The sequence below is a fragment of the Sebastes fasciatus genome, chromosome 17 (genome assembly GCF_043250625.1).
Source record: "Sebastes fasciatus isolate fSebFas1 chromosome 17, fSebFas1.pri, whole genome shotgun sequence".
In the NCBI taxonomy this organism is placed as follows: domain Eukaryota; kingdom Metazoa; phylum Chordata; class Actinopteri; order Perciformes; family Sebastidae; genus Sebastes; species Sebastes fasciatus.
This window is the reverse complement of record NC_133811.1, coordinates 30,481,996-30,505,397: the sequence shown is the minus strand read 5'-3', so window position 1 is coordinate 30,505,397 and position 23,402 is coordinate 30,481,996. Positions and strand designations below refer to the sequence as shown.

At 37.9% G+C, this 23,402-nt stretch overlaps 1 protein-coding gene and 1 long non-coding RNA gene across 6 annotated transcripts in view; one reads left to right on the top strand and one right to left on the bottom strand.

Moving 5' to 3' along the window:
• The window catches only part of LOC141754428 (uncharacterized), a 35,074-nt gene extending 18,875 nt beyond the window's left edge, over positions 1 to 16,199 (top strand). Inside the window, exon 2 of the long non-coding RNA XR_012590642.1 lies at positions 15,924 to 16,199. This is a non-coding gene — a long non-coding RNA (uncharacterized LOC141754428). The remainder of the gene's footprint in view (positions 1 to 15,923) is intronic.
• The window catches only part of LOC141754403 (class I histocompatibility antigen, F10 alpha chain-like), a 40,766-nt gene extending 17,597 nt beyond the window's left edge, over positions 1 to 23,169 (bottom strand). For 2 of the 5 annotated variants that reach the window (XM_074613453.1, XM_074613456.1), the window contains exon 1: positions 23,032 to 23,158. In XM_074613453.1, coding sequence (XP_074469554.1) covers positions 23,032 to 23,080 — 49 coding nt within the window. In that variant the 5' untranslated portion in view covers positions 23,081 to 23,158. Of the gene's footprint in view, positions 1 to 16,697; positions 17,343 to 17,855; positions 17,929 to 18,064; positions 18,083 to 18,440; positions 18,549 to 18,744; positions 19,048 to 19,620; positions 19,900 to 21,298; positions 21,566 to 23,031 lie in introns of those variants that run through there. The other 3 variants (XM_074613450.1, XM_074613451.1, XR_012590625.1) reach the window with 3 other exon arrangements.
• Positions 23,170 to 23,402: the final 233 nt, after the last annotated feature.

The following is a 23,402-nucleotide window of genomic DNA, read 5'->3' as shown; positions in this document are numbered from 1 at the left end:
GTAGTTCTGGTGCGCCATTTTGAAGACCGTCCCAAAGCCCTTATTTGTGCATCGAGGAGCGGGGATCGAGGATCGAGGAGGCTTGCCGGAGGAGCTATGAGCGAGGATACACCAGTGTATCCTGCACGGAAGTCTTTTGCCGACCGACACGCCCCCTTACTGGATATCAGTTACTGATTGGACGCTGCTGCCGATCAGACTGATCTGATAACTTTACCTCTCAACATCACTGGAGTTTCATACCGGAGTGAAAACAGATCACAGATTAAACGTTTTATAGTTTAGTTGTCTTCTGATTCACCATCTAGTTATAATGTGTGTTAATTGAAGCTCTGAGCAGCAGCAGAAGGACCTGCAGTATCTCTCCTTCACACAGCGTCAGTGAAGCAGCCTGACAGTCAGAGGGGTTTATAATACCAGATAAACTGACTGAAAATAACTTTCTGCATTTATTAGAATGATTTTTCTTTTCATGATCTGTTATTTCCCCCGTTAACTTTTATTAATGAAACTATTAAAGTCAGAGAGAAAAGGAGAGTCTGTCTGTCAGCAACAAACACCTTTTACATCATTTATCCTCATTTCCATTCAGTCACATGAGGCTGATGATTCCTGAACGTCGGGTTTGATATGAGTTACATCATTTACATTTTCCCTTTAGCCTAATAAATAATGTCCAGTGTTCAAAAAAACACCATAGTCATATTCTGGGTTATTAAATAATTAACTCACAACCAGAATATCAATAACTACAGACGCTAATAATGAATAAATAGTATAAAGAGCACTTGTCTTTATTAGTATTAGATCAGTTCAGACACAAACAGCTGTTAAAGCTGACTGACAGCTGATCCAGCTGTGATCAGCTGCTGCTGTCATCAGAAACGGACGTCGCTTCACGTGAGGCTTCAGAGGAAACGACCGTCCCATGTCGCTTAAATCGTATTTCCTCGTTTCCTCTCTCCTCGCATGGTTTCCTTGCGTCTCTCCATGCTTCCCTGGTGGGAGGGACTAAGACGCAAGGATGAGACGCAAGTGAGGGAAACAGGGATGCAATTAAGAGCTTTGGGATGCAGCCCAGGAAATACGATTTAAGCGACATGGGACGGTCTTCAAAATGGCGCACCAGAACTACTTCCGGTTCAAGCGAGGATCGAGGAGCGAGGAAATGAAAATTAAGAGTTTTGGGATGCAGCCCATGACTACACCAAGGCTGCATCCCAAAACTCTTAATTTTCATTTCCTCGCTCCTCGATCCTCGCTTGAACCGGAAGTAGTTCTGGTGCGCCATTTTGAAGACCGTCCCAAAGCCCTTATTTGTGCATCGAGGAGCGAGGATCGAGGATCGAGGATCGAGGAGGCTTGCCGGAGGAGCTATGAGCGAGGATACACCAGTGTATCCTCCCCGGAAGTCTTTTGCCGACCGACACGCCCCCTTATTGGATATCAGTTACTGATTGGACGCTGCTGATCAGACTGATCTGATAACTTTACCTCTCAACATCACTGGAGTTTCATACCGGAGTGAAAACAGATCACAGATTAAACGTTTTATAGTTTAGTTGTCTTCTGATTCACCATCTAGTTATAATGTGTGTTAACTGTAGCTCTGAGCAGCAGAAGGACCTGCAGTATCTCTCCTTCACACAGCGTCAGTGAAGCAGCCTGACAGTCAGAGGGGTTTATAAAACCTGACAAACTGACTTAAAATAACTTTCTGCATTTTTTAGAATGATTTTTCATGATCTGTTATTTCCCCCGTTAACTTTTATTAATGAAACTATTAAAGTCAGAGAGAAAAGGAGAGTCTGTCTGTCAGCAACAAACACCTTTTACATCATTTATCCTCATTTCCATTCAGTCACATGAGGCTGATGATTCCTGAACGTCGGGTTTGATATACATCATTTACATTTTCCCTTTAGCCTAATAAATAATGTACAGTGTTCAAAAAAACACCATAGTCATATTCTGGGTTATTAAATAATGAGCTCACAATCAGAATATCAATAACTACAGACGCTAATAATGAATAAATAATATAAAGTTATTGTGCCAGTAGAGATGGTTCCTGAGCCTCTAAGCAGTCCACAGTAGAAATACAGGCTGCAGCTTGCACTTGTCTTTATTAGTATTAGTACAGTTCAGACACAAACAGCTGTTAAAGCTGACTGACAGCTGATCCAGCTGTGATCAGCTGCTGCTGTCATCAGAAACGGACGTCGCTTCACGTGAGGCTTCAGAGGAAACGACCGTCCCATGTCGCTTAAATCGTATTTCCTCGTTTCCTCTCTCCTCGCATGGTTTCCTTGCGTCCCTCCATGCTTCCCTGGTGGGAGGGACTAAGACGCAAGGATGAGACGCAAGTGAGGGAAACAAGGATGCAATTTAGAGTTTTGGGATGCAGCCATGGACTCTGACCTTCTTCTTCTTCTTCTTCTTTGGTGTTTATTGGCGGTTGGCAAACCATCTTAGAGGTGCATTACCGCCACCATCTGGACTGGAGTGTGGAACAGAAGATTGTGCAGAAACAAAATAGAACTAAAAACAAAACAAAACTAAAAAAAAAAAAATTAAATAAATAAAAAAATGATAATGAAAACTCTAGATTCTTTTAACTAAATCAGTTTTTCTCAAAAACTGAATAATTTCACAGTATATATTATCTGCTTTATTCCCCAATAGACCTGACACTGAAAAGTCCTGATGTTTTGCCTTCCTTAGTGTCTGAAAAAGGTGATTCCTCTGGATAGTGTAATTACTGCAGTGTATCAGTACGTGTTCAACAGTTTCTGGCTGGTTACAGTGTGTACATTTCCCAGTTGGGTGTTTGCCTATTCGATATAATGTTTGATTAAGACCTGTATGTCCGATTCTTAGTCGAGTGATGATATTTTCTTCCCTTCTTTTCCAGCCCACCTTTCTCCCTGCTCCAACATGTTTCTGTATATTGTACATATGCCTTCCAGTTTCCTGATCATCCCAGTACTCCTGCCATACTTTTTGTGCATAGTTCTTGATGAATGGTTTAGCCTCAGCTTTACTTAATGGAATTTGTAATTCTATATTCTTAATTCTTAGTGTTTGTTTGGCCAGAATGTCTACCTGCTCATTTCCCTCCACACCAACATGAGCAGGAACCCAGAGGAATCGTGTACCTGTGCCTTTTATTTCCATCCTATACATAATGAGACATATTTCATTAATTAAATCTGTTCTGACTGATGATCTACCAGATCCTATGCTTGTGAGTGCTGAAAAACTGTCAGATGCAATAACGGTGTTTTTTATTTCCCTCTCCTCTATCCACTGCAGGGCCAATAATATTGCCAATATTTCTGTAGTATATACTGACACATAATTTGATACTCGTTTCTTGATGTAGGTCTCACTCACCGGGATATAAACTGCTGCACCTGCACACCCTGTCTCAGGATCTTTGGAACCGTCTGTAAATAAGAACACGGAGTCTGAGAAGTGCTGATCTAAATAATTCTGGACTATGCGCCATGCTGGAATTTTCTTTGACTTCTCCTTCAATTCCTGCTGTATATTGAGGTCAACATTTGGTAATGGGAATAACCAGGGAGGAATGGAGGAAACTGAAACTGTAGAGCAATATTGGAATTGACATAACCCTATGTTTTCTGCCTTTGCATCACCTACCCACCCAAAGCTTATGAAGTTTGTTTCATTATGTTCCCAGCAGTCTATCAAAACACTTTTGGTAGGGTGAGTTTCATAATGCCCCTGAAGATTAACCCAGTATGCCAGCATTAATTTTATTCTCCTAATCCGTAGGGGCATTTCTCCCACTTCCACTTGCATTGCTGATACCGGAGATGTTCTGAATGATCCACTAATGATTCTCAAAGCCTGAGCTTGCAGTACATCTAATTTCTTGAGGTTTGATTCTGCTGCTGACATGTAAGCTACACACCCATAGTCAAGGACAGATCTCATGAGAGCCCAGTATATATGTTGTAAAGATGCTCTACTTGCTCCCCACTCCTGTCCTGTCAAACAACGCAGTATATTGATGACTTTTTTACATTTGCTCCTGATTTTATCTAAATGAATGTTCCATGTGAGCTTTTCATCAAACCAAATCCCCAGAAATCGAACAGCTTTGACTTGCTCCAGAGGTTGATCATACAGTTTTAGGGAAATGGGTGCGATTTTACGCCGTTTTAAGAAACAAATAACTTGTGTTTTTGCTACTGATAACTTGAATCCCCATTTGTTTGCCCATTTCTCCACCTCAGCTATTGCAGCTTGCATTTTCTTATTAACAAATGATACATTGCGGCCTCTTATCCAAAGAGCTCCGTCATCCGCGTACATAGACTTTCCTATATTTTGCTCAACCTGAGAAAATATATCATTGATCATTATATTGAATAATAACAGACAGACACTACCTTGTGGAGTTCCATTATCTACTGTATATACATTTGAATATTCTGCATCTACTCTTACCTGTATTTTCCTGTCAGATAAAAAGTCCTTCACCCAATTATATGCTCTACCACCAATTCCCAATGAATTCAATTTAATGAGTAACCCTTCTTTCCAGAGCATATCATATGCTTTTTCCACATCAAAGAAGATAGCTAATACTACTTCTTTGTTGGTCTGTGCTTTCCTGATGTCTGACTCTAAGCATAAGACAGAGTCCATAGTATTGCGACCCCTACGGAACCCACTTTGATGTGGAGATAAAAGAGCTTTACTTTCCAGGAAATATGTTAATCTCTCTGTAACCATTCGCTCCATAATTTTACATAAATGAGAGGTTAGGGCAATAGGTCTGTAACTATATGGATCTGATGGGTCTTTCCCTGGTTTTAGAATAGGCACTATTACGGCTTGTTTCCACACTGAAGGAAGTTGTCCAGTTTCCCAAACTCTGTTATACAGTCTTAACACAGTGACCAGAGTGTTATCTGCCATGTTCTCTAACATTTTATAGCATACGCCATCTTTACCAGGTGTGGTCTGACGTGCACAAGTTATTGCTCTTCTCAATTCAAACATACTAAAAGGCAGGTCTATTGGATCTTCTGATGTCTTTTTTCTCTAATATTTTAGATTTCTCCAATAAAACTCTATTTCTACAGCGCCTGGCCTCATCTGTTAGGTTGTCGGAGCTGTGAACTTTCCTGAATGTTTGCGCCAGAAGTTCAGCCTTTTCTAGGTTGCTGACAGCCATTTGATCCCCATTATTCATCACTGGTAACTTAGAACTCCTTCTGATCCCTCCCATTCTCCTGATCATGCCCCAGACATCTGAAAGCTGTACTTCTCTTCCTATACTGCTACAATATTGCCTCCAAAATGTGCGTTTTTGGGTTCTTATTGTTTTCCTTACTATTGCCTGTGCCCTTTTATACTGGATCAAAGCATCCTGTGAATGAAGTTTTTTGAGTTCCCTAAATGCTTTATTTCTATTTTTTATGGCTTTGCTACATTCGCTATTCCACCAAGGTACATTCTTAATACGTTTAGTTCATGTACTCTTTGGGATTGTTTCCTCAGCAGACTGAATTATTTCATTAACTAGTTCACCATTAAATATGTTTACATCCATTTGATAGTCTTCTTTAATTCCCTCACATCTCGCTGCACTTATCTCTTGGTAAGCAGCCCAGTTAGCATTTTCCAACTTCCATCTAGGAATTTTCTTTCCCTTATCATAATAAATGTTTACACCAACTTTAGTCAGTACGGGGTAGTGATCGCTGCCCATTGTAGTATGCTTTATTACTTTCCATGTGCTTACACCTGCTAAAGTACTATTTACAAATGTTAGGTCAAGTGCTGCTTCTGTGTTTTGAGTGCAATTATACCGTGTTCCCTCCCCATTATTAATACACACCAAACAGTGATCATCTATAAATTCTTCTACAACTACACCATTAGCATCTGTGCTATTGCTCCCCCACAATGAATTATGTGAATTAAAATCCCCACACCATATTACATTGTTTTGCAATGATCCCCCTACATCCTCCAATATACCTTGACTTAATTTCCCGCATGGATTATAAAAGTTAATTATATCTATATCACCTCTGTCAGTCCACACCTTAACAACAATTGATTCATGCTCAGTGTTTACATGCATTATCTTGTAACTCATTTCATTCTGTATGAATGTTGCAACTCCTCCACCATTACCAGATTCCCTATCCCTTCTAACTACAGAATATCCCTTTACAACAAAATCCCACTGTGGTTTCAACCATGTCTCTTGTATACATATTACATTCGGTTTATTTTGTAATTTATCAATGTACTTCTTAAACTCCTGTCCATTTGCTATTAAGCTTCTTGCATTCCATTGTAGCAGAATTAGCACCATTAAGAGGATCCAGCCCATGTTTGTGCGGATTGTGTATCTTCATTCAGAATGTCTCTAACTGTTTCCCATTGTAACCCTTTACTTCAAGGTACTTCTCAGCTGATCTTACAATTATTTTAATCCTTTCATTGCGACTTTTTGACTGTGCTGAACAGTTGATTATTTCTGCCATAAAGAGCACAAAGTCACTTTTTCTGACTAGCAGAGTTTCCTCCTTCAACTTATCGCATCCTGCACATTTTACAACATCTTCATTCACAGTGTTATTTTGCTTTGTCACCTTTATTCCTCCTGAAACCTTCTTTGCTGCCTCTGCATAGCTGATTCCCTGATACACCTTGACTCTCTGCACCTCTGCCGCTCTTTTGCTGACCTCACATCCACCGTACGCTGAGCTATGTTCTCCGCCGCAATTGCAGCATTTCAGCTTTGCTCCCTGGGCACATTTGCCATACTCATGTTCTCCTCCACATCTTCCACACCTTTGGTGTCCTTTACACACAGCCGCCACATGTCCAAATCGTTGACACTTAAAGCATCTGAGTGGTGGGGGAATATACAGCCTGACATCATAGCACATATATCCAATGAAGATTTTCCTCCTCAAAAGTGATCAGCACTGAGAGACTGTCACTTTTAATGCCATTTCTGTTTGATTTCATGCGTTTGACTTCACTTACTTTTGCATTAGTTATGTTTGCTTTAACATCGTCATCTGTTACACTTACTGGGATCCCTGAGATGACTCCCTTGACTAGTTTTTTGTCACCAGCTAGGGAACATTGTACTTATTTGCCATTTATTTTGTTCATCCTGATTGCTCGCCCTTGTTGTCCTCCATCCTTGCACATAATTAACAGTGATCCGTTTCTTAACACTTTAGCACTTTTTATTTCTCCGATTTCCTTACATATTGATCTGGTAAGTTGTATTGGATTCCACTCTCCAAAAGAAGCCCCTTCTTGCGCCAGTTTAATGATTACCTTATAATCATCTCTCCTCCTCTCTGTTACAGCTTCTCTGCCAACTGAATCACTATCATCCGATTTATTATTTGGATTCTTTTTACGTTTCTTTTTCCGAGCAATATCCCACTCTCCGTAGCTCCCGCCACCTAATTCCATCTCGCCTAACTCGTTTCCTGATCCGTCACTTCCCTCTGCCATCTCCTGTCCAGTCACAGCCCAGTGTTGCCAACCGCCTCCCCCGTGATAAACAACGTATCCGACCGAGTTTAAAGAAATAAAGTGAGCCGGCCGGGTTTGAGGTCAGTAAACTAGTTACCGCTTGAGCAGCGCAGCGTGGCTGCAGAGCTGCGTCTCTTCTACAGATTACTGGTCTCGTCTATTGTTTTCCTTGTGCTGCCGTTCACAGCAAAGATAGACAGTCAAAATGACCGTTTGACATTTTATTGACATCATACCAGCAACATTACTACAGTTTCAATGTCTAGACATCTGTAGAATATGCCACAGACGGTGAAAGTGATCTTTTTACTGTATATTGACATACCAGCTACATGAATTAAAGCTAATATGAATGTCTTTCCAGGTGCATCAAGAGTCTTTGACTGAAATCTATCAACAGGTATGTATCACACTTATATTCAATACACAATCTGATGTGATACAATGTTTCACATACAGTACATGTTGTGTAATGTTTTGTACACCGTTTGTTTTGCAATACAAAATTTGGTTAATACTAGCTTTTTTTGTATCAACTTTTGCAGGTTAGAAAGCAGATTTGCTTCAGTTTTGATTATCAGTGATGTTCAAAAATCCCTGTAGTTCCAACCTGAATTTGAATTAAAGCAGCAGAAAATGTAAAATACTGATCACTCATTTCTCATAGACATATAATTAAGCTATGATAACACATGGTTTGTGCATACTTTTCCACACCCTAGTTACAATTTATATTACTCAAATTAATCACATGTTCTTCTTGTAATATTGTAAATAATAGTAATAATAATTTATTCTGAATTTTTTTTAGATTTCAGACAAAAACCCTATAAACTAAATTTTAATGTAATATATACAGTATCAACACATACTAAACAACAAATACTAATATTACAATTATGTTATTGATTAAATACAGAATAAGGAAATATTTGTAATTGGCAAATTTAAATATACTTTAATTACATTAACAATCTAATTAATAAATTAATTAGTTCTATTTTTTTTTCTATTCTGGTGGCACACTCCAGCCTCTTAATTACGTTACTCACTGTATGTCTTGTCTCATCTTTAAACTTCTGCTTGTGATGCTATTGAACTTTTGTCTATTCACATTCTTGTCAGGCTGGCAGAGATGTAGGCAAAGCTCCGAGTGATGATTGATGACCGAATTGAGAAGTTGGTACTTCCATCAGGAATCCCGCAGTGTACAGTCAGATGATTTAACCCAGAAGGTAAACAATCAGCAAACACGAATGTCATAAAATTGTATAATAGTAATATTTGAGGCTTTAAAGCTGGTTTTATTACTGGTCTTTCAGATCCAGGATGAGTTTCACAGAATCACAACTGTGCACCTTGAATCAAAGTGCATGTCCAAGCTGGATGAATACACTCCCAGGCTTCTGAACCTCTTCCACTCCAAGGGCGGAACCATGGGGTTGAGGCTGCAGGCTATCCTACTAAAGGTATCCTTCAATGAGTATTATGTTTGTTAATATTATTTTTTAGGAATTTTGTGATCAAACCGCTGGAAGATAATTTGGTAGATGATATCAGATTGATATCACTCACATGTCTGTACTATAAATATGAAGCTACAACCAGCAGCATAGCTTATCATAAAAAACTGGAAACAAGGGGAGACGGTCCAAAGTTAACAAAACTTGCCTACCAGCACATTGAGAGCTCACTGATTAAAATGTAATGTGTTTGTTTAATCCATACAAAAAGAAAGGTGTAAATGTTGTAGTTTTATGGGAGTTTATGTGCTATGCACTCTTTCTTTGATGGGACCAATGACCTCCTGGAGTCCCAGCTGGTTCCCTGGAAACCTCAGTAATAACGGGAAGTGTTTCAGTAGACTGGTCACTTGGACAGCACATTAAGGATGCTTGATAGGAGTTTGTTAAACAGTAATATAAGCCACTTAGTGTTAAAAATTGCATCTTCTGGCCAGTTTGAGGTCAGTGGATGATTTTTACTTGAATAGAACTTGAACTATGTTTATTTTTGTCATTCCAGGCCCCAAGCCTTCCAAGCATCAACATGACCAGAGATGTTGTCATTTAGTGTTTGATGGTGTACCTTGGGGAATCGACGGATCAACTCTTAAAAGAGTATGATGTAAGTTGAATGTTAAAATATAAAGAAACTGATCTCTCTCTCTCTCTCATTTCGCACCTTGTACAGTATGTCTTGGGAAGGTCAAATAACACAATACGATCTTAACTCTATTTCTTCAGTAATTTTTGACAAGGTTTTTATAGGTTTGTTGAGTCGTGTAAGTAATCATTGTCCTCTCTGTGTGTAAAGTCTTTGTTTTCCATTACGGAATTCGTACGTACTACTGTAGAAATAGGTGTTACTAAATGCTCACCATTTCATTCTGATTTTACCAACTGACATAATTCAATTTATCAGTAGTTGACTTCTTCTCTTTAAAATTTGGCCCTAAAAGTTCCTAGCTAAGAGTTTTTTCCCAAGAGCTATTCACAAAGCAGCTGAGAGACAGTTTTACGGAGAGACTGAGGCAACTTCTAAAATAAATTAAGGAGCAGAGTTGATCCAGTTGCTGTGGATTACTTCAAGTTTCAGGAGTGAGCGTACACTGCCATAGAGGACTGGTTGACAGGTGACCAGCCTGTGTTAGTGAATGTAGAATAATAATATAATAATATTCATCAATACACAAGTGCAAGGAAGAAATTAATTTATGGAGCACTGGATTGATTTAATTTCAAAAATTTCATTTATAAATATTTACAACTGTGAGTCAGTTCAGACCATCATCTCTGGTGTCACTGAATTGTTTTGATTTGTTGGTGATCTGATTGGATCTTTTTTAACTTACCTGGCATAAAAATATGCTTTTGCAAATACATTATTTCAGATTTTTCTAAAACACTGATGTGCAACAGCTTTGACAGCCCCAGATTTTCTTCTCCAAAGGGTTAGAAGCAATTTGGGAGATGTTCAATTAGGACCTTCTCTATCGGCTGCATACTCTGAAATACAATGTTTGTGCTATTTCAGGATGCTGATGAAGACAGTGTGTCACAGGACCTTGCTGTACAGAGGATGAAAATCTACAACATCAAGACTAATACTTCAGAGGTTCCCGGCGACATCGGTGTTGTGATCGAGGGCATGAAAGTTCTGACTGCTATGGGTAACTTTCCAAGGGCTTGCTCCTTGCTCGTTGGGTTGGCATATGCAGTGAACCTCGCCTATCCAAAGGAGCTCAGGTACACGCTTGAAGTCTTCCAGAAACTCTTCCTCGAGCTGGATTGTTTGAATTTGTCCCCAAAAGTGAACAGCGTCAAGAATAAGCTACTAGCTTAAGAAAATGGACCCTTGCAGAATGAAGGGAATTGTTAAGTAATTGTGAAAACTGTCACATTGTTACTTCCAAGGGTTAGTTATTTTTGTAAAATGCACAAGTTTCAGTGTTGCAGGTGGTTATTTAGAAAGAAACAATCATACTCATTTGAGGGGAGTGGTATTATGTTTTTGACTTAATAATGCCACAGGTAGCTGTTCTTGTACCTTGTGATTCTACTGTGTACACCAGGGATGCAAATTTAATAGGTTTTAATTGGGGAATTTTAACAAATGAATAATGTGATTGTCCAGAGTCCTATTTTAGCCAGTAGTGAAGATGTAAGGCAAATGTAAGCACTTGACCTTATCCCAAACTGTAAGTCAATTAACATGTGATATTTTATCGCTTACTTTTAGCTGTTTGAAAAACATAATGGCCCTGAGGATTTCAATTAGTGCATGTCATAAAAAAATATTTCATATTCAAATTAAAAAAAATAATTGCAGTCTGAAAACATACAATGTAATTTAAATGCAATAAACTATCAGGACTAAACCTTTAATCACATCCAAAAAAAGGAATCTGTGCCTGTAATAAAGTGATGGGCAGAGGTTATAGGTCATTGTGCAGTTTTGGTAAATTTAGCCTTTTCATCACTCCAAGTCTGTCAAGTAGTCTCAAGTATACATTTGTCAGGTAAATATTAATTGTATCCCTGTTGTACACATGCATGGTTTCTTTCTTTGTTTTATTATAGCCCCTCTCTACTTTATTGTTGTATGTTTGCACTTTGCACTTGAAAAACATTGGAGAAACTTAATAATTTATAAATGGCTCAAATAAATGTTTACCTGCTGTACTTATGCATTGTGATCTGTTGGCCCAACCGAAGTAAACTGTGGCACCAAAAAGGCATGATATTTAGTAGATTAGACATAGAAAATTTGTGGCAACAAAGTGACAATCAATATTATTGAGTAGATTAGACATAGAAAATTTGTGGCAACAAAGTGACAATATTATTGAATGGATTCAAGCAACAATGTGTTAAAATGTTAGTTGATATTATGTATTTTATATAGTGAATCCAAATCATTTTTACCCAAATAATTAGTAAATATAAATGAATTTCCCCCAAATAATTAGTAAATATAAATCAATTTTACCCTGATATTCAGTAAATATAAATCAATTTGACCCTGATATTCAGTAAATATAAATAAATTTTGCCCAGATAATTAATAAATATAAATCAATTTCACCAAGATAATTAATTGATATAAATCAATTTCAACCAAATAATTAATAAATATAAATCAATTTCACTAAGATAATTAATTAATATAAATCAATTTCACCCAGATATTCAGTAAATGTAAATCAATTTCACCAAGATAAGTAATTAATATAAATCAATTTTACCCAAATATTCTGTAAATATAAATCAGTTTTCCTTGTGAAATTAATTTGGATTTACTTAATTTATTCAATACCTTTTAATCAAATGTGTAGTAGTAAAATCTACTCAATTATATTACGTGTCACTTTGTTGCCTTAATTTTTTGAAGTAAACCATTGATCACATTTTTTAGGGTGTATTAGGGCCACATTGAGGGAAAAAAATAAATCTGAGAGAATAAAGTCAGAAGTTTACAAGAAAAAAAGTTGTAAAATAATGAGAATAAAGTCAGAATATTATAAAGTAGTAGTTTTACATGTTATTTTAGAGGGGAAATAGAGCAGCCTGTGTGAAAATGAGGAACGTGGAGCATCTTGTGAAGTTCTACTTTAGTTTAGGTTTCACAAATAACCAAATACTTCATCTTTTGGCTCATCAGCAGCACATTATCATCAGGATCAGGACCTGGAAAAGAAACTGCATTTATTGCAAAGAAAGAACCGCACAGACCTGATGGAGGAAATATTTTTTTTCTCATAAAGTTATGACTTTATTCTCGTAATATTACGACTTTTTTTTCTTGAAATTTTTTGACTTTACCTTCCATCCATCCCTCCTTCCGTACTTCTGCCCGTTCGCGTGTCACACTTTAGTTTCCGGAGCAGAACTCGGAAACTATTTAACTTTGGAACTTCAACTTTGGTCTGATGGTTGACAGTTTGGTCTAGTTGTGCCTTTTGCGGGTTAGAAGTCCAGGGTGCCCATTAGTTAATTAGTTAATGCTCATTAATTCCATTAGTTCCAAAAGGGCAGAACCTTTGGCACTACTTTAGTAGGGGTCAAGCAGTGTGCGGGGGTAAGTGAGCCATACTCACTTTGGCCACTTTTCACTCAATGTGGCCCTAATACTCCGTCGTACTGTGAGCACTTGAAAAGGGTAAATTGTCACTTTTGTCTTTATGTATTTATATGTACATTTGTGTGAATATGTGTACTCATCTCTCTGTGTGTGTGTGTGTGTGTGCGTGTGTGTGTGTGTGTGTGTGCGTGTGTGTGTGTGTGTGTGTGTGTGTGTGTGTGTGTGTGCGTGTGTGTGTGTGTGTGTGTCTAGTGTACCACATGAAGGAGGACGGCTGGATAAAGGTGTGTAAGGATGACGTATCAGAGTTGATCCACCGCTACAGGAAGGGAATGTTCTGAGTTTGACCCCTGAACCCAGATCAACCTCAGCACTCGACCCAATAAAGCGCTTGTTTCCAAGATGATGCAACTTTTTTACAATACATTTTTTTTTTTAAAGATATATTGAAATAGTTGATTTTAGAAATGAATGACCCCACTTTGTCTCCCAGCAGAGTGTGTGGTCCATTTCTGATTTTGGATCAATGAAATATCAGAACATGAAATGCTAAAGAACCGTTTCTTTCCGGGACAGACGAACCTAAACTTTGCAGAATCAAACTGTTATTAGATCGTTAACATCTTTGTTTGGTTATTGTTCTTTAATATGATGTAATGCAGGTAACTGTGTATGTTGATTCTTACATGGTTCAGTGTATTGTTTTGTGGTTTTGTTAAAATAATCTCAGCAACACAACACACAGCTCCAAATAAAGACGTTTGTTCAGCCCACTGCTCTGTCCTGTAATGATTAACCTGAACTGATACGTCCTGCTGCTGTTTGATATAAAGTGGACAGGATTCATGATAATGATGCAGCATGCTGTATGATATATGTAGTAAAAATATGTTGACATGATGTGGGTGATGGTGTTAAATATAAATAATATTCCTTGTTTACTGTCAACCACATAGTTATTCAATATGATCGTGTCATCACATTTTCAACGTGAGGTAAATCTATGTGTTTTTTTTATATGTCTTATTTTTATATTTATGGGAGAAACATTCTCGATGCATCGTCTGATCGCTACAGACTTTGTTTTTATCATCGCTGGGCGTCTGGTGAAATGTGACCGCAAACATACAGGAAGTGCCAAACCTCATTTCCATGACTAAACCTGTTGGGGGAGATTTCTAAAGCTGTCGTATTTCTGATAACTGATGTTACAGTATCCTACTAACAAATCCATATTAATACTGGACTGTTTTACATCACTTCAGTATATTTAAGTATGGTTTATTATATAATTTATAGTTTACAGTATAATACAGGTAGGTAATGCAACACAAAAAATATAAATTTTGACAAAAATAGCTCATCTGTTTCCGTGCAGAACTCAGACACACACACAGGTTTTACCCGTGGAGGTATATACTGTAGGTGTTAATGAAAAAAGGTCAATCATCTATGAGGATCTGTTTGTGAAGTTAACCTTTGGAGGTCACAGAGGGCTAGCAGTTAATGATATGACTTTAAAAAAAATATATATTAAAAACCAAAGGCTGCACAAAATGTTGTTATCACAGCTATTTTTAATGACATAAAGTATGTAATTGGGGTATTTATTACTGTAGGTACAGTATAACCTACAGCACATTGCATCTAGTTAGAAAGATACCGAGGAGCCACAGAATTTCCTGACTGTTGTAATGTCATCAGTTGCCGGGCAGATTTCAGTGCAACAGGTTTTTACAGGGGAATACCAGAGCAGCGTGCAGCCGGAAGAATAGCTGAGTGGAGTTGATCTGCCAAGTCTATCAATAAAAGAATATATACCGTATATATACAGTATATACTGTATTTATATATATATACATACAAAAAACATGTTAAGACCTTTCTTATTAGAGAAAGCAGAAAACCACACGAGAGAGAGAGAGAATGTAAAAGGTGGTCAAACTAAATCATCCCATTTGTTTTCTTGTCATGTGAAAAGTGAAATCCTCCTTCCTCTTCCTGCTCTTTAGTTTAACATCTACAGGTCAGAGACACGTTCATTTAGTCTCTGTGACTATATAGTGAATACTATTCAGATAAGTGTAGCGACAATCAGCCACTGGAATCACACAAAGACACACACATTTGTAATATTGGCCAATTTATTGAAAAGCAAAACAGCACAAAAAGGAGTAAAACAGCAGAGCAACTTCATTCATGTTCATCTAGTTCACCCAGGGGTCAGCAACCTTTACTATCAATTTTTTTTTTTTTTAAATTAAAGAACTGTCTGGAGCCGCAAAACATATTTGAGCCTCATGATGAAGGTAACACAAACTGTTAAGTCTAATGCAGTGAGGACACAAGTCTAAAAGAGACGCAGGACATTTGGCTGGAAGCTCCTGCTGGAATATATTCAGCAGATGCAGTGAGCTTCTTCTGAAGATGTCTTTCAATATTACTGTTTTATTGTTGAATCTGTCCGCGCACTATTAAATTACTCAGAGACTTTTCTTCTTTGGGATTTGGAATCGACAGCGAGCCTATTGAGCTATTAAGGTTCAGCAAAATTAGAGAATAAGGCGCCGGGCCGAAGACATACATACATAGGCTATGACGCATGTTTTAGTTGATTGAAGTGATGACAATTTTTATCCAGTGTATAGGCTACATATTTATTTATCTTTACAATTAGAGAATGTAAAACACACTTTAGGTCTACAACAACAATGTTTAAAAATAACTGTTATTCATTTCCATATATATTTTGTTGTCAAAGCCACTGGAGAGGGGCTAAAGAGACGCAGGTTGCTGACCGCTGACTTAACTCAACACAAGATGTGATTTTGAGCATCGCTGTTTATATTTACAAGAACATTTCTATCAGTGTGCTGAGAAGCTTCAAACATCCCACAACCCTTTTAGAAGCTCAGCTAACATTACAATATATTAATGTGTCAAAACAGATCAACAGATATTATGAAACAACAACACACTCCTGATTAATTAAGAAAAACCTCAAATACATGAATTATTATTTGCTTTGGAAAAACAAGATCTTCAAAATGTATCAGTTTTTAAAGGGACTGTTTGTAACTTCTTACACGTATAAATCATTGCCGGTCGGTGTCCCATGCGCGCTCGCTTGTGGCTACGCTGTTCAGACTCAGACACCAACACAAACTACACGGAAGAACAAAAACCACAAAGTTGTATCTAGTGAAGCCCGTCTGTTAAACAGTGTTGGCCGCGGTCGGAGGACACAGGGGAGACCGTAGCTTTGGTCTCCAGGACCGGAGTCTCTGCTGTACTCTGCTCCTCTGCTTGCCAAACTCCGGTGTCTCCTCACTGTTTTGAGCGATGCTCGTTCATGTCTATGTAGAGCGAGCACAAGAGCGAGCAACAGGGCGCGGACTTTCGTTGACTTAACGGCTACAGGTGTCGCTGTTAACAAGCAATTTCTGATTCTTACAAACAGTCCCTTTAAAGAAATAATCAAACAAACTATTTACAAAACTGGATAATAAATGTTGAACTGATGTTTCTATTGTGTGTGTGTGTGTGTTGTGTGTGTGTGTGTGTGTGTATGTGCTTGTGTGTGTGTGTGTGTCTGTGTGTGCGTGCATGTGTGCGTGCATGTGTGTGTGTGCATAGGGGATCATCACTGGATGCTGCTGATTGATTAGCAGTATTGACTATCTGTTATCTCAAGGTATATATCATCATATTGACAGACCTGAGTGTACGTGGATGTGTGTGTGTGTCTATCATAGAAATATTTCTATGGTGTCTATATCTGTAAATTAACGTTTGTGTTACCACTAAGCAGAAAACCCCAACAGCAGAAGCATCAAACTGTAACTATGGTGGATTTATTGTTTAGTCTTTATTATGTATGAAGAGTTCTGTGATGCTTTCATTGTTTTACTTCTCTCCAAAAATAATCATCCTCATTTGATTTACCAACATTTAAACAAATATTTTATCAGAGGAAATGACACTTTTTTTTAATTGAAACTAAATAATCCAAATAATTTAATGTCACCATTTATGTTGGATAATATTTGTAATTTTTTTCTAATTTCTTTGTATTCCAATCATCTACAAATAAATTCCCAACCCTGATTCCACCAGTTTATGATATGAATGAATAACCAATGAATTCCCAGTTTAGGGAGGAGAATGTGGCACCGCTCCTTGATCCAGTGCAGAATGTATCCATAAACCTAAAGAGGCAGAAAGAAAATAGAAATATATAAAATAGAAAAAACAAAACTATTGACCATAAATGTTTGGAGAGTTCAGTTCAACAGAAGCACATATTTACAGCCTCATGTAGACCTCAGATATCCATGATTCAGTCATTGAAGTGTTAACATGTTGTTAGTATAAATCGTTTATTTTAATTTGGTTCGACACCATTTTAATAAATTGGTGTCTCTGTTTTTCTAAAGGTTAATATTTGAGTTTTTAATCTACAGACAGTTTATCTGAGCTGCTGATGTGAAGCTTTCTGAAAGCATCTCCGTCTTTCTCTTAATAATCTCACTTCACGTCATATTAAACAGTTTCACCTTCGTTGTGGAAAAACTCAAAGATGTTCTTTCCAGCTACAACGTGTCACAGAAGTTTTACAGCGGATAAAGAAACAATCACAGAAGCTCCTTCTGCACAGAGTTTAAGGCAGCTTTGTTTAACAACAGGTGTGAATGCTTCATGTCCCATATGAAGCAACTCACTGTGTGCAGGCTGGTGTGTTCATCATTTAGGATGCTGGATTCAGTTTCTGCAAGACCGCAGCGTTGTTTACAGCTGTAAGGTCAGAAACACATTGTTAGTCCTCAGCAAACACTGCAGGAAGAAGTCCTTCAGCACAAAATACACTAACTCTTTTTAATCTACAGAGATTCAGCTCAGAGGAAATAGAATAAAAACAAGTTGTACTTACGAGATGGAGGGCGTTTGGCTGAAATAAAAAGACAAGACTAATTATTGATGTTGTCACAGTTGAAGATGTCAGACTTTGTCACCTTTAATGTTTCCAGTGATGACCCGCTCTTCTACTCACTCAAACTCATAAATAAATCCCTTCTACCTTTTGTTTGACATCATTTATCTTCCATCACCTCTCCCTTACATCATCATGCTATAGTCATATTATCATCAAACTGTGGCTCTGAGCCTTACAGCACTGACTGCTGGTTCAAACACATTTAGATGTGCTGGGAAGTGAAATTAGTTTGGATAAAAGCATCAACTTAAAAGTCTAAAATCAAAACAGAGAGGAAAAGACATGAGACGATGTTTCTGTTTGGGTTTCTCACCGTTCTTCTTTTTATAAATGACGACTCCAATCACAGCGATGAGGACGAGAGCAAGAACAACCACTGCAGCGATGATGGGGACGGTCATGTCAGTGGGCTTCTCTTTCTCTGTTGAGCACAAAACAACAACAAATAGTCACAACCTGAACACATGAAGCAGGCGCCTCTAATCTCTGAACTGTGGCTACACATTAAAACAGTTACACAAGGCTTTATAGCATCTAAAATCTAAAACTAATTTACAAAGGTGACAGTGAACTAAATGTGTGTTTGCCATCTCCATCACTCCTGATCTCAGTCTCACCTTCGTTGGTCCTGATCACTGCTTTGTCCAGTTTGGTGACGAGGTCGTCCTCCACACCAGAGAGCTGAAACACACAGTCGTACCTCTTCCAGTCTTCAGCTGTGACTGATGAAAGTTTCAGGTCAACACTCATCTGGAAGGTTCCATCGTGGTTGGGGAGGATCTCTCCGAGGTCCACGTCCTCATGAAGGTCCTCTCCATCTTTCCTCCAGAACAGTGTGGCTCTGTCAGGGTAGAAACCTGTAGCGTGGCAGCTGACTGGAGAGGAGGGAGTCTTCTGGAGGAGAGACACTGAGGGAAGCTCTGGAGAGTAAAGACAACAGTATTATTATTTACTGCATATTAATATTAGCATTCCTGTTTGATGTGTTTTAAATGCCTTCGTAACACATAGGGGAGAGCGGGGTCGGTTGGGACAGGGGGACAGTAGGGACAGAGACTTTTTAAATATAAGGTGTTAATATTTAGACTGCATTTATTCAATTTAAATGATATTTGTTTAGTCCAGAACAAGATGTCCCAACCGTCCCGGGGGGCAGAATTTTGTGAAAATGCACTCCTTGTACATTTATCTAAATTGTGTCTTTCACGTTCGGGTTTAGCTCTAAAACAAACTTGATATAAATTGTTAGCAGACACCTGTATCTGTTCAGGGATCAAACTATTCTCATTACTGGTCAAGTAGTCTGTGAGCAATGGGACGTTATTTGGTGTCGATACCAAAGTGTGAGAGAGGTGAGAGAAAATGAAAGAAAGAGAAATGTGTGTAAAGAGAGACGCAGTGGGTCTCTGTATGTTGGTGACATGTACTGTAATGTTACTGTTGCTTAGAAACAGAGGAGACATATGAAGATTGTTCAGGTCATGTGATTCTACCTGTTCTCAGCAGAACGCTCCTCCCATAGTTCACATACTTCTTCAGATATTCAGGACAAATCTGGGTGTAGTAGTGTTTGTGTCCTGCTATCGTAGCTTTCTCTTTATCCCACTTGTGTTTGGTGATGACAGCCTGTTGTTTTGGAGCGACCCATGTCTCTGTCTCCAGGTCCAATGATATGAAGTCTTCTCCATCATAACCATACTGATGAAAACCTTTAACCTCATCAGTCTCATCGTCCCATTCACAGCCGTACATCTTCTGGAAAATGTGGACATCTGAGAGAGAGAGAGAGAGACGGCATTAAACCAGAGTGAGATCACAGCCCAGTCATCTATTATCAGTTGATATCACATCTTTACCACAGAGACACACTGATCCACAGACACCAAGACAGAGGATCTACACCTCCTGCTGTTATTGGCTCCATGAAAGACACTTACAGCCAATCATCATGTGGACAGTGTGGACGTCTTGGAGAGAGACAGAGAGGCAGAGACTGCTGGGAAACAGAGTGACATCCTAACACAGTTCAGATCCTCTTTTTACCACAGAGACACAGTGCCTCCACTGAGACCAACAGTTTCTCTCCACTGCTGAAGGTGCTGTGGCTTCATGTGAGCTGCAGGAACAGAGTCCTGACTAGCAGACTCACATTAAACCTGATCCTGGACTGAACATTACACCATTCAAGTCTTGAATGATTATTTGATTATCAAAGTTTGTGTCAAATAATTTTCTGTTGATCAACTAATGGATTAATGGTTTCAGCACTATATATGTTTATTCACTGTGGTCAAGTAAAGTTAATCGAATCTAATCTGTATTATACTCCATATTTAGGATTCAAAGTAATTATTCTTGTCATTGTTGATTATGTAATGACTAGTTTTCAATTAATCAATTTCATTTACACTGTAAAATGACAAAAAATAGTGAAAATGCCCGTCAAGCTCTGAGATCTTCAGGTGAAATCTACAAATTGCTTCTTTTGTCTGAACAACACTGAACAGGATTTAATATAAAATGATAAAAAACTGAGAAAAGCAGCAAATTCTCATATTGAGAAACCTGATCTAGAACATGTTTGATAATCTGCTTGATAAATTAAAAATGAAATACTGTATCATAGACACACTGTGGTCAAGTAAAGGTAATCTAATCTAATCTGTAGTTTTAACATATATTTAAGGATAAAAGTTATTATTCTTGTGATTATTGATTATGTCATGACTATGAATAAATCAATAAATTGTTTACACTGTAAAATGTCAAGAATTATAATTAAATTAAAATATTATTAAATGATAAACGTATTATTAAAACCTCCTGCTACTCCTCTCATATGAGGACCCAGCAGAAGCAGCCTGCGGCCCGTTTACAGTCCTGCTCCGTACTTTAAGAAACCAGCAGGCAGTAATGTTCCTCTATCAGCTGTGGGTTGTAAAACTGTTGTGATAAATAGGTTCCTGCAGCAGAGTTCTTATGGACCAACTCACTGTGGGCAGTTCAGTAGACTGATTCTGATCTAATCTAGTGGAGACAAAGGGTTCATCATCTCTGCTGGTTATTATGGGATGGACAGAAACACTGTGTGTGTGGTAACATCTGTTCACTAAAATACAGGATGAAAATAGAAACAACATTTTATCAGTAGAAAGTGAAACATGAACAAACCTCCAGTTTGGTTGAAGCGCTGCTTTACAACTTCGATGTTGGCTTTGAACCACTGCTGGTTACCCTTTAAGATCTCAGTCTGTGTCTCCCAGTACTGAGGATCATCTTCTATGACTTTGCTCATCCAGTCCTGTTTGGGTTCTTCTCTCCTGGTGTTACTGTCATAGTGAACCATCACAATTTCATCAACCAACCCAACAGCCACAAACTCTGGGAAGTTTGGGACTCCAGTAGATCCAGTGTAGAAATTCTTCATAGAGTGAATCACTGGAAGAGAAAGTTAACGTCATGATTTCAGTTTTTATATCATATTTTTATAAATCACTGAACAACGTTATTTCTCTGCACACAGAATCAAAAAGAACTACAAGACATCCTAATAATCTCTGTGTAGTCAATAAATATATAAATATATTTAGTTCCAGACACTCTTTAATATTTCTGATGATTTAGTCTTGAAAACTGTTTTAATTCTGAAATAAAATATAAAGGAGTCTCATATTTAGGTCATACAGTTGTGTAGCTGACATTCATTGATAGAAAGCAGTTTGTAAAAACAGACATCATTTATTGATTTATTTGTATCTAGTGCTGGATATCTCAATGTGAAGACAAAGTCCAGTTTAGTTTCCAGTTAGTGGAGTCATTTATTCTTCAGGATGCATCATTAGTAGTTCACACTCCTCATTATCACATTAGTTTGAAGTCTGTCTCTACTGTCCTCTACTCTACTGTCCTCTCCTGTCCTCTGCTGTCCTCTACTGTCCTCTACTGTCCTCTACTCTGCTGTCCTCTCCTGTCCTCTGCTGTCCTCTACTGTCCTCTACTGTCCTCTGCTGTCCTCTGCTGTCCTCTACTGTCCTCTGCTGTCCTCTGCTGTCCTCTACTGTCCTCAGCTGCCCTCTGCTGTCCTCTGAACCATCATTCCCTGTGTAGATATATTATTATACGTTATTTTGTCTAGGCAGAAATGCTCTGTGTTAAATATCGGTGAATAATATTATTTTTCTTAAATAAACAAAATTATATATATATATATTTATATATATATAGTTAATAAAATTATATCAGTTTTTTTAAATGGAATTTTTCAAATCTTTTTCTCTTTTTTTTTACATTAGTACCAATTCCCAGAGGACAAGAAGCAAATTTTTAAGAAAACTATGGTGACTAAAGTCCAACACTTTTAGCTGCTACTGGCTGCTAATTGGTAAATGTTGTTTAGACATACAATATGCAAAGCTCCAAAGCACCTTGTTTCATTATTACTGTGAGCTCTAACAACTTAAAAAGCGACTCTCTTACACCCCCTAGAGCCTGGAGGCATATTACACAAATACAATACCACAAAGAAATACATGGCTCCTACAAAAATATACTTCACAATACCATAAAACACAATATAACAGACAATACAGATACACCACCCACTACAGATAATATACAATCATAAAATAAATAAACATGTAAAAAGACAATAAAATGTAAGTATCTAGAACATGGGGTTAAACAACGTGTAAAATAAGATCTAGGTTAAATATATGACTACAATATATTATTATTACCTGATGAAAAATTATGAATGAATGTATCTCAATTATTATAAATAAACTCGTTAATAAAAAAAGCCTGATGGTGTTTTCATTTCTGCCTTAAAGTGTTGTTAATGAAGCTCTTCAAAGTGACTTACAGTAAAGTTATTATAACTACTAAACGTTGTTAGTAAATCTTACCTGCGGATGCAGCGTGGCAGAGGCACAGCAGCAAAATAACTTTCCTCATTTTGTTCACATAAAGAAACACCGAGAAGAGAAATTCACCACGATGTTACTCCTCTCCTTCTCCGTCTTCTTCTGGTTCCTTCCAACATGCGCAGCAGCTTCATTCTGACCATTAGAAAACTCCACATTGGCTGTGCGTCATGACTCATCATGAGTTACTAGGTGAGATTGAACAACACAGGTTTTCAGTGGGAAGTGACACTATATATTGACAGAAAAACTACAGAACAGGAGACAAACAGCAGCACATAATGTATATAAAGCCATAAATATGACTTCATCAAGTTATTGTTGGTTTTCTAAAGACAATGTATAATGGTAAC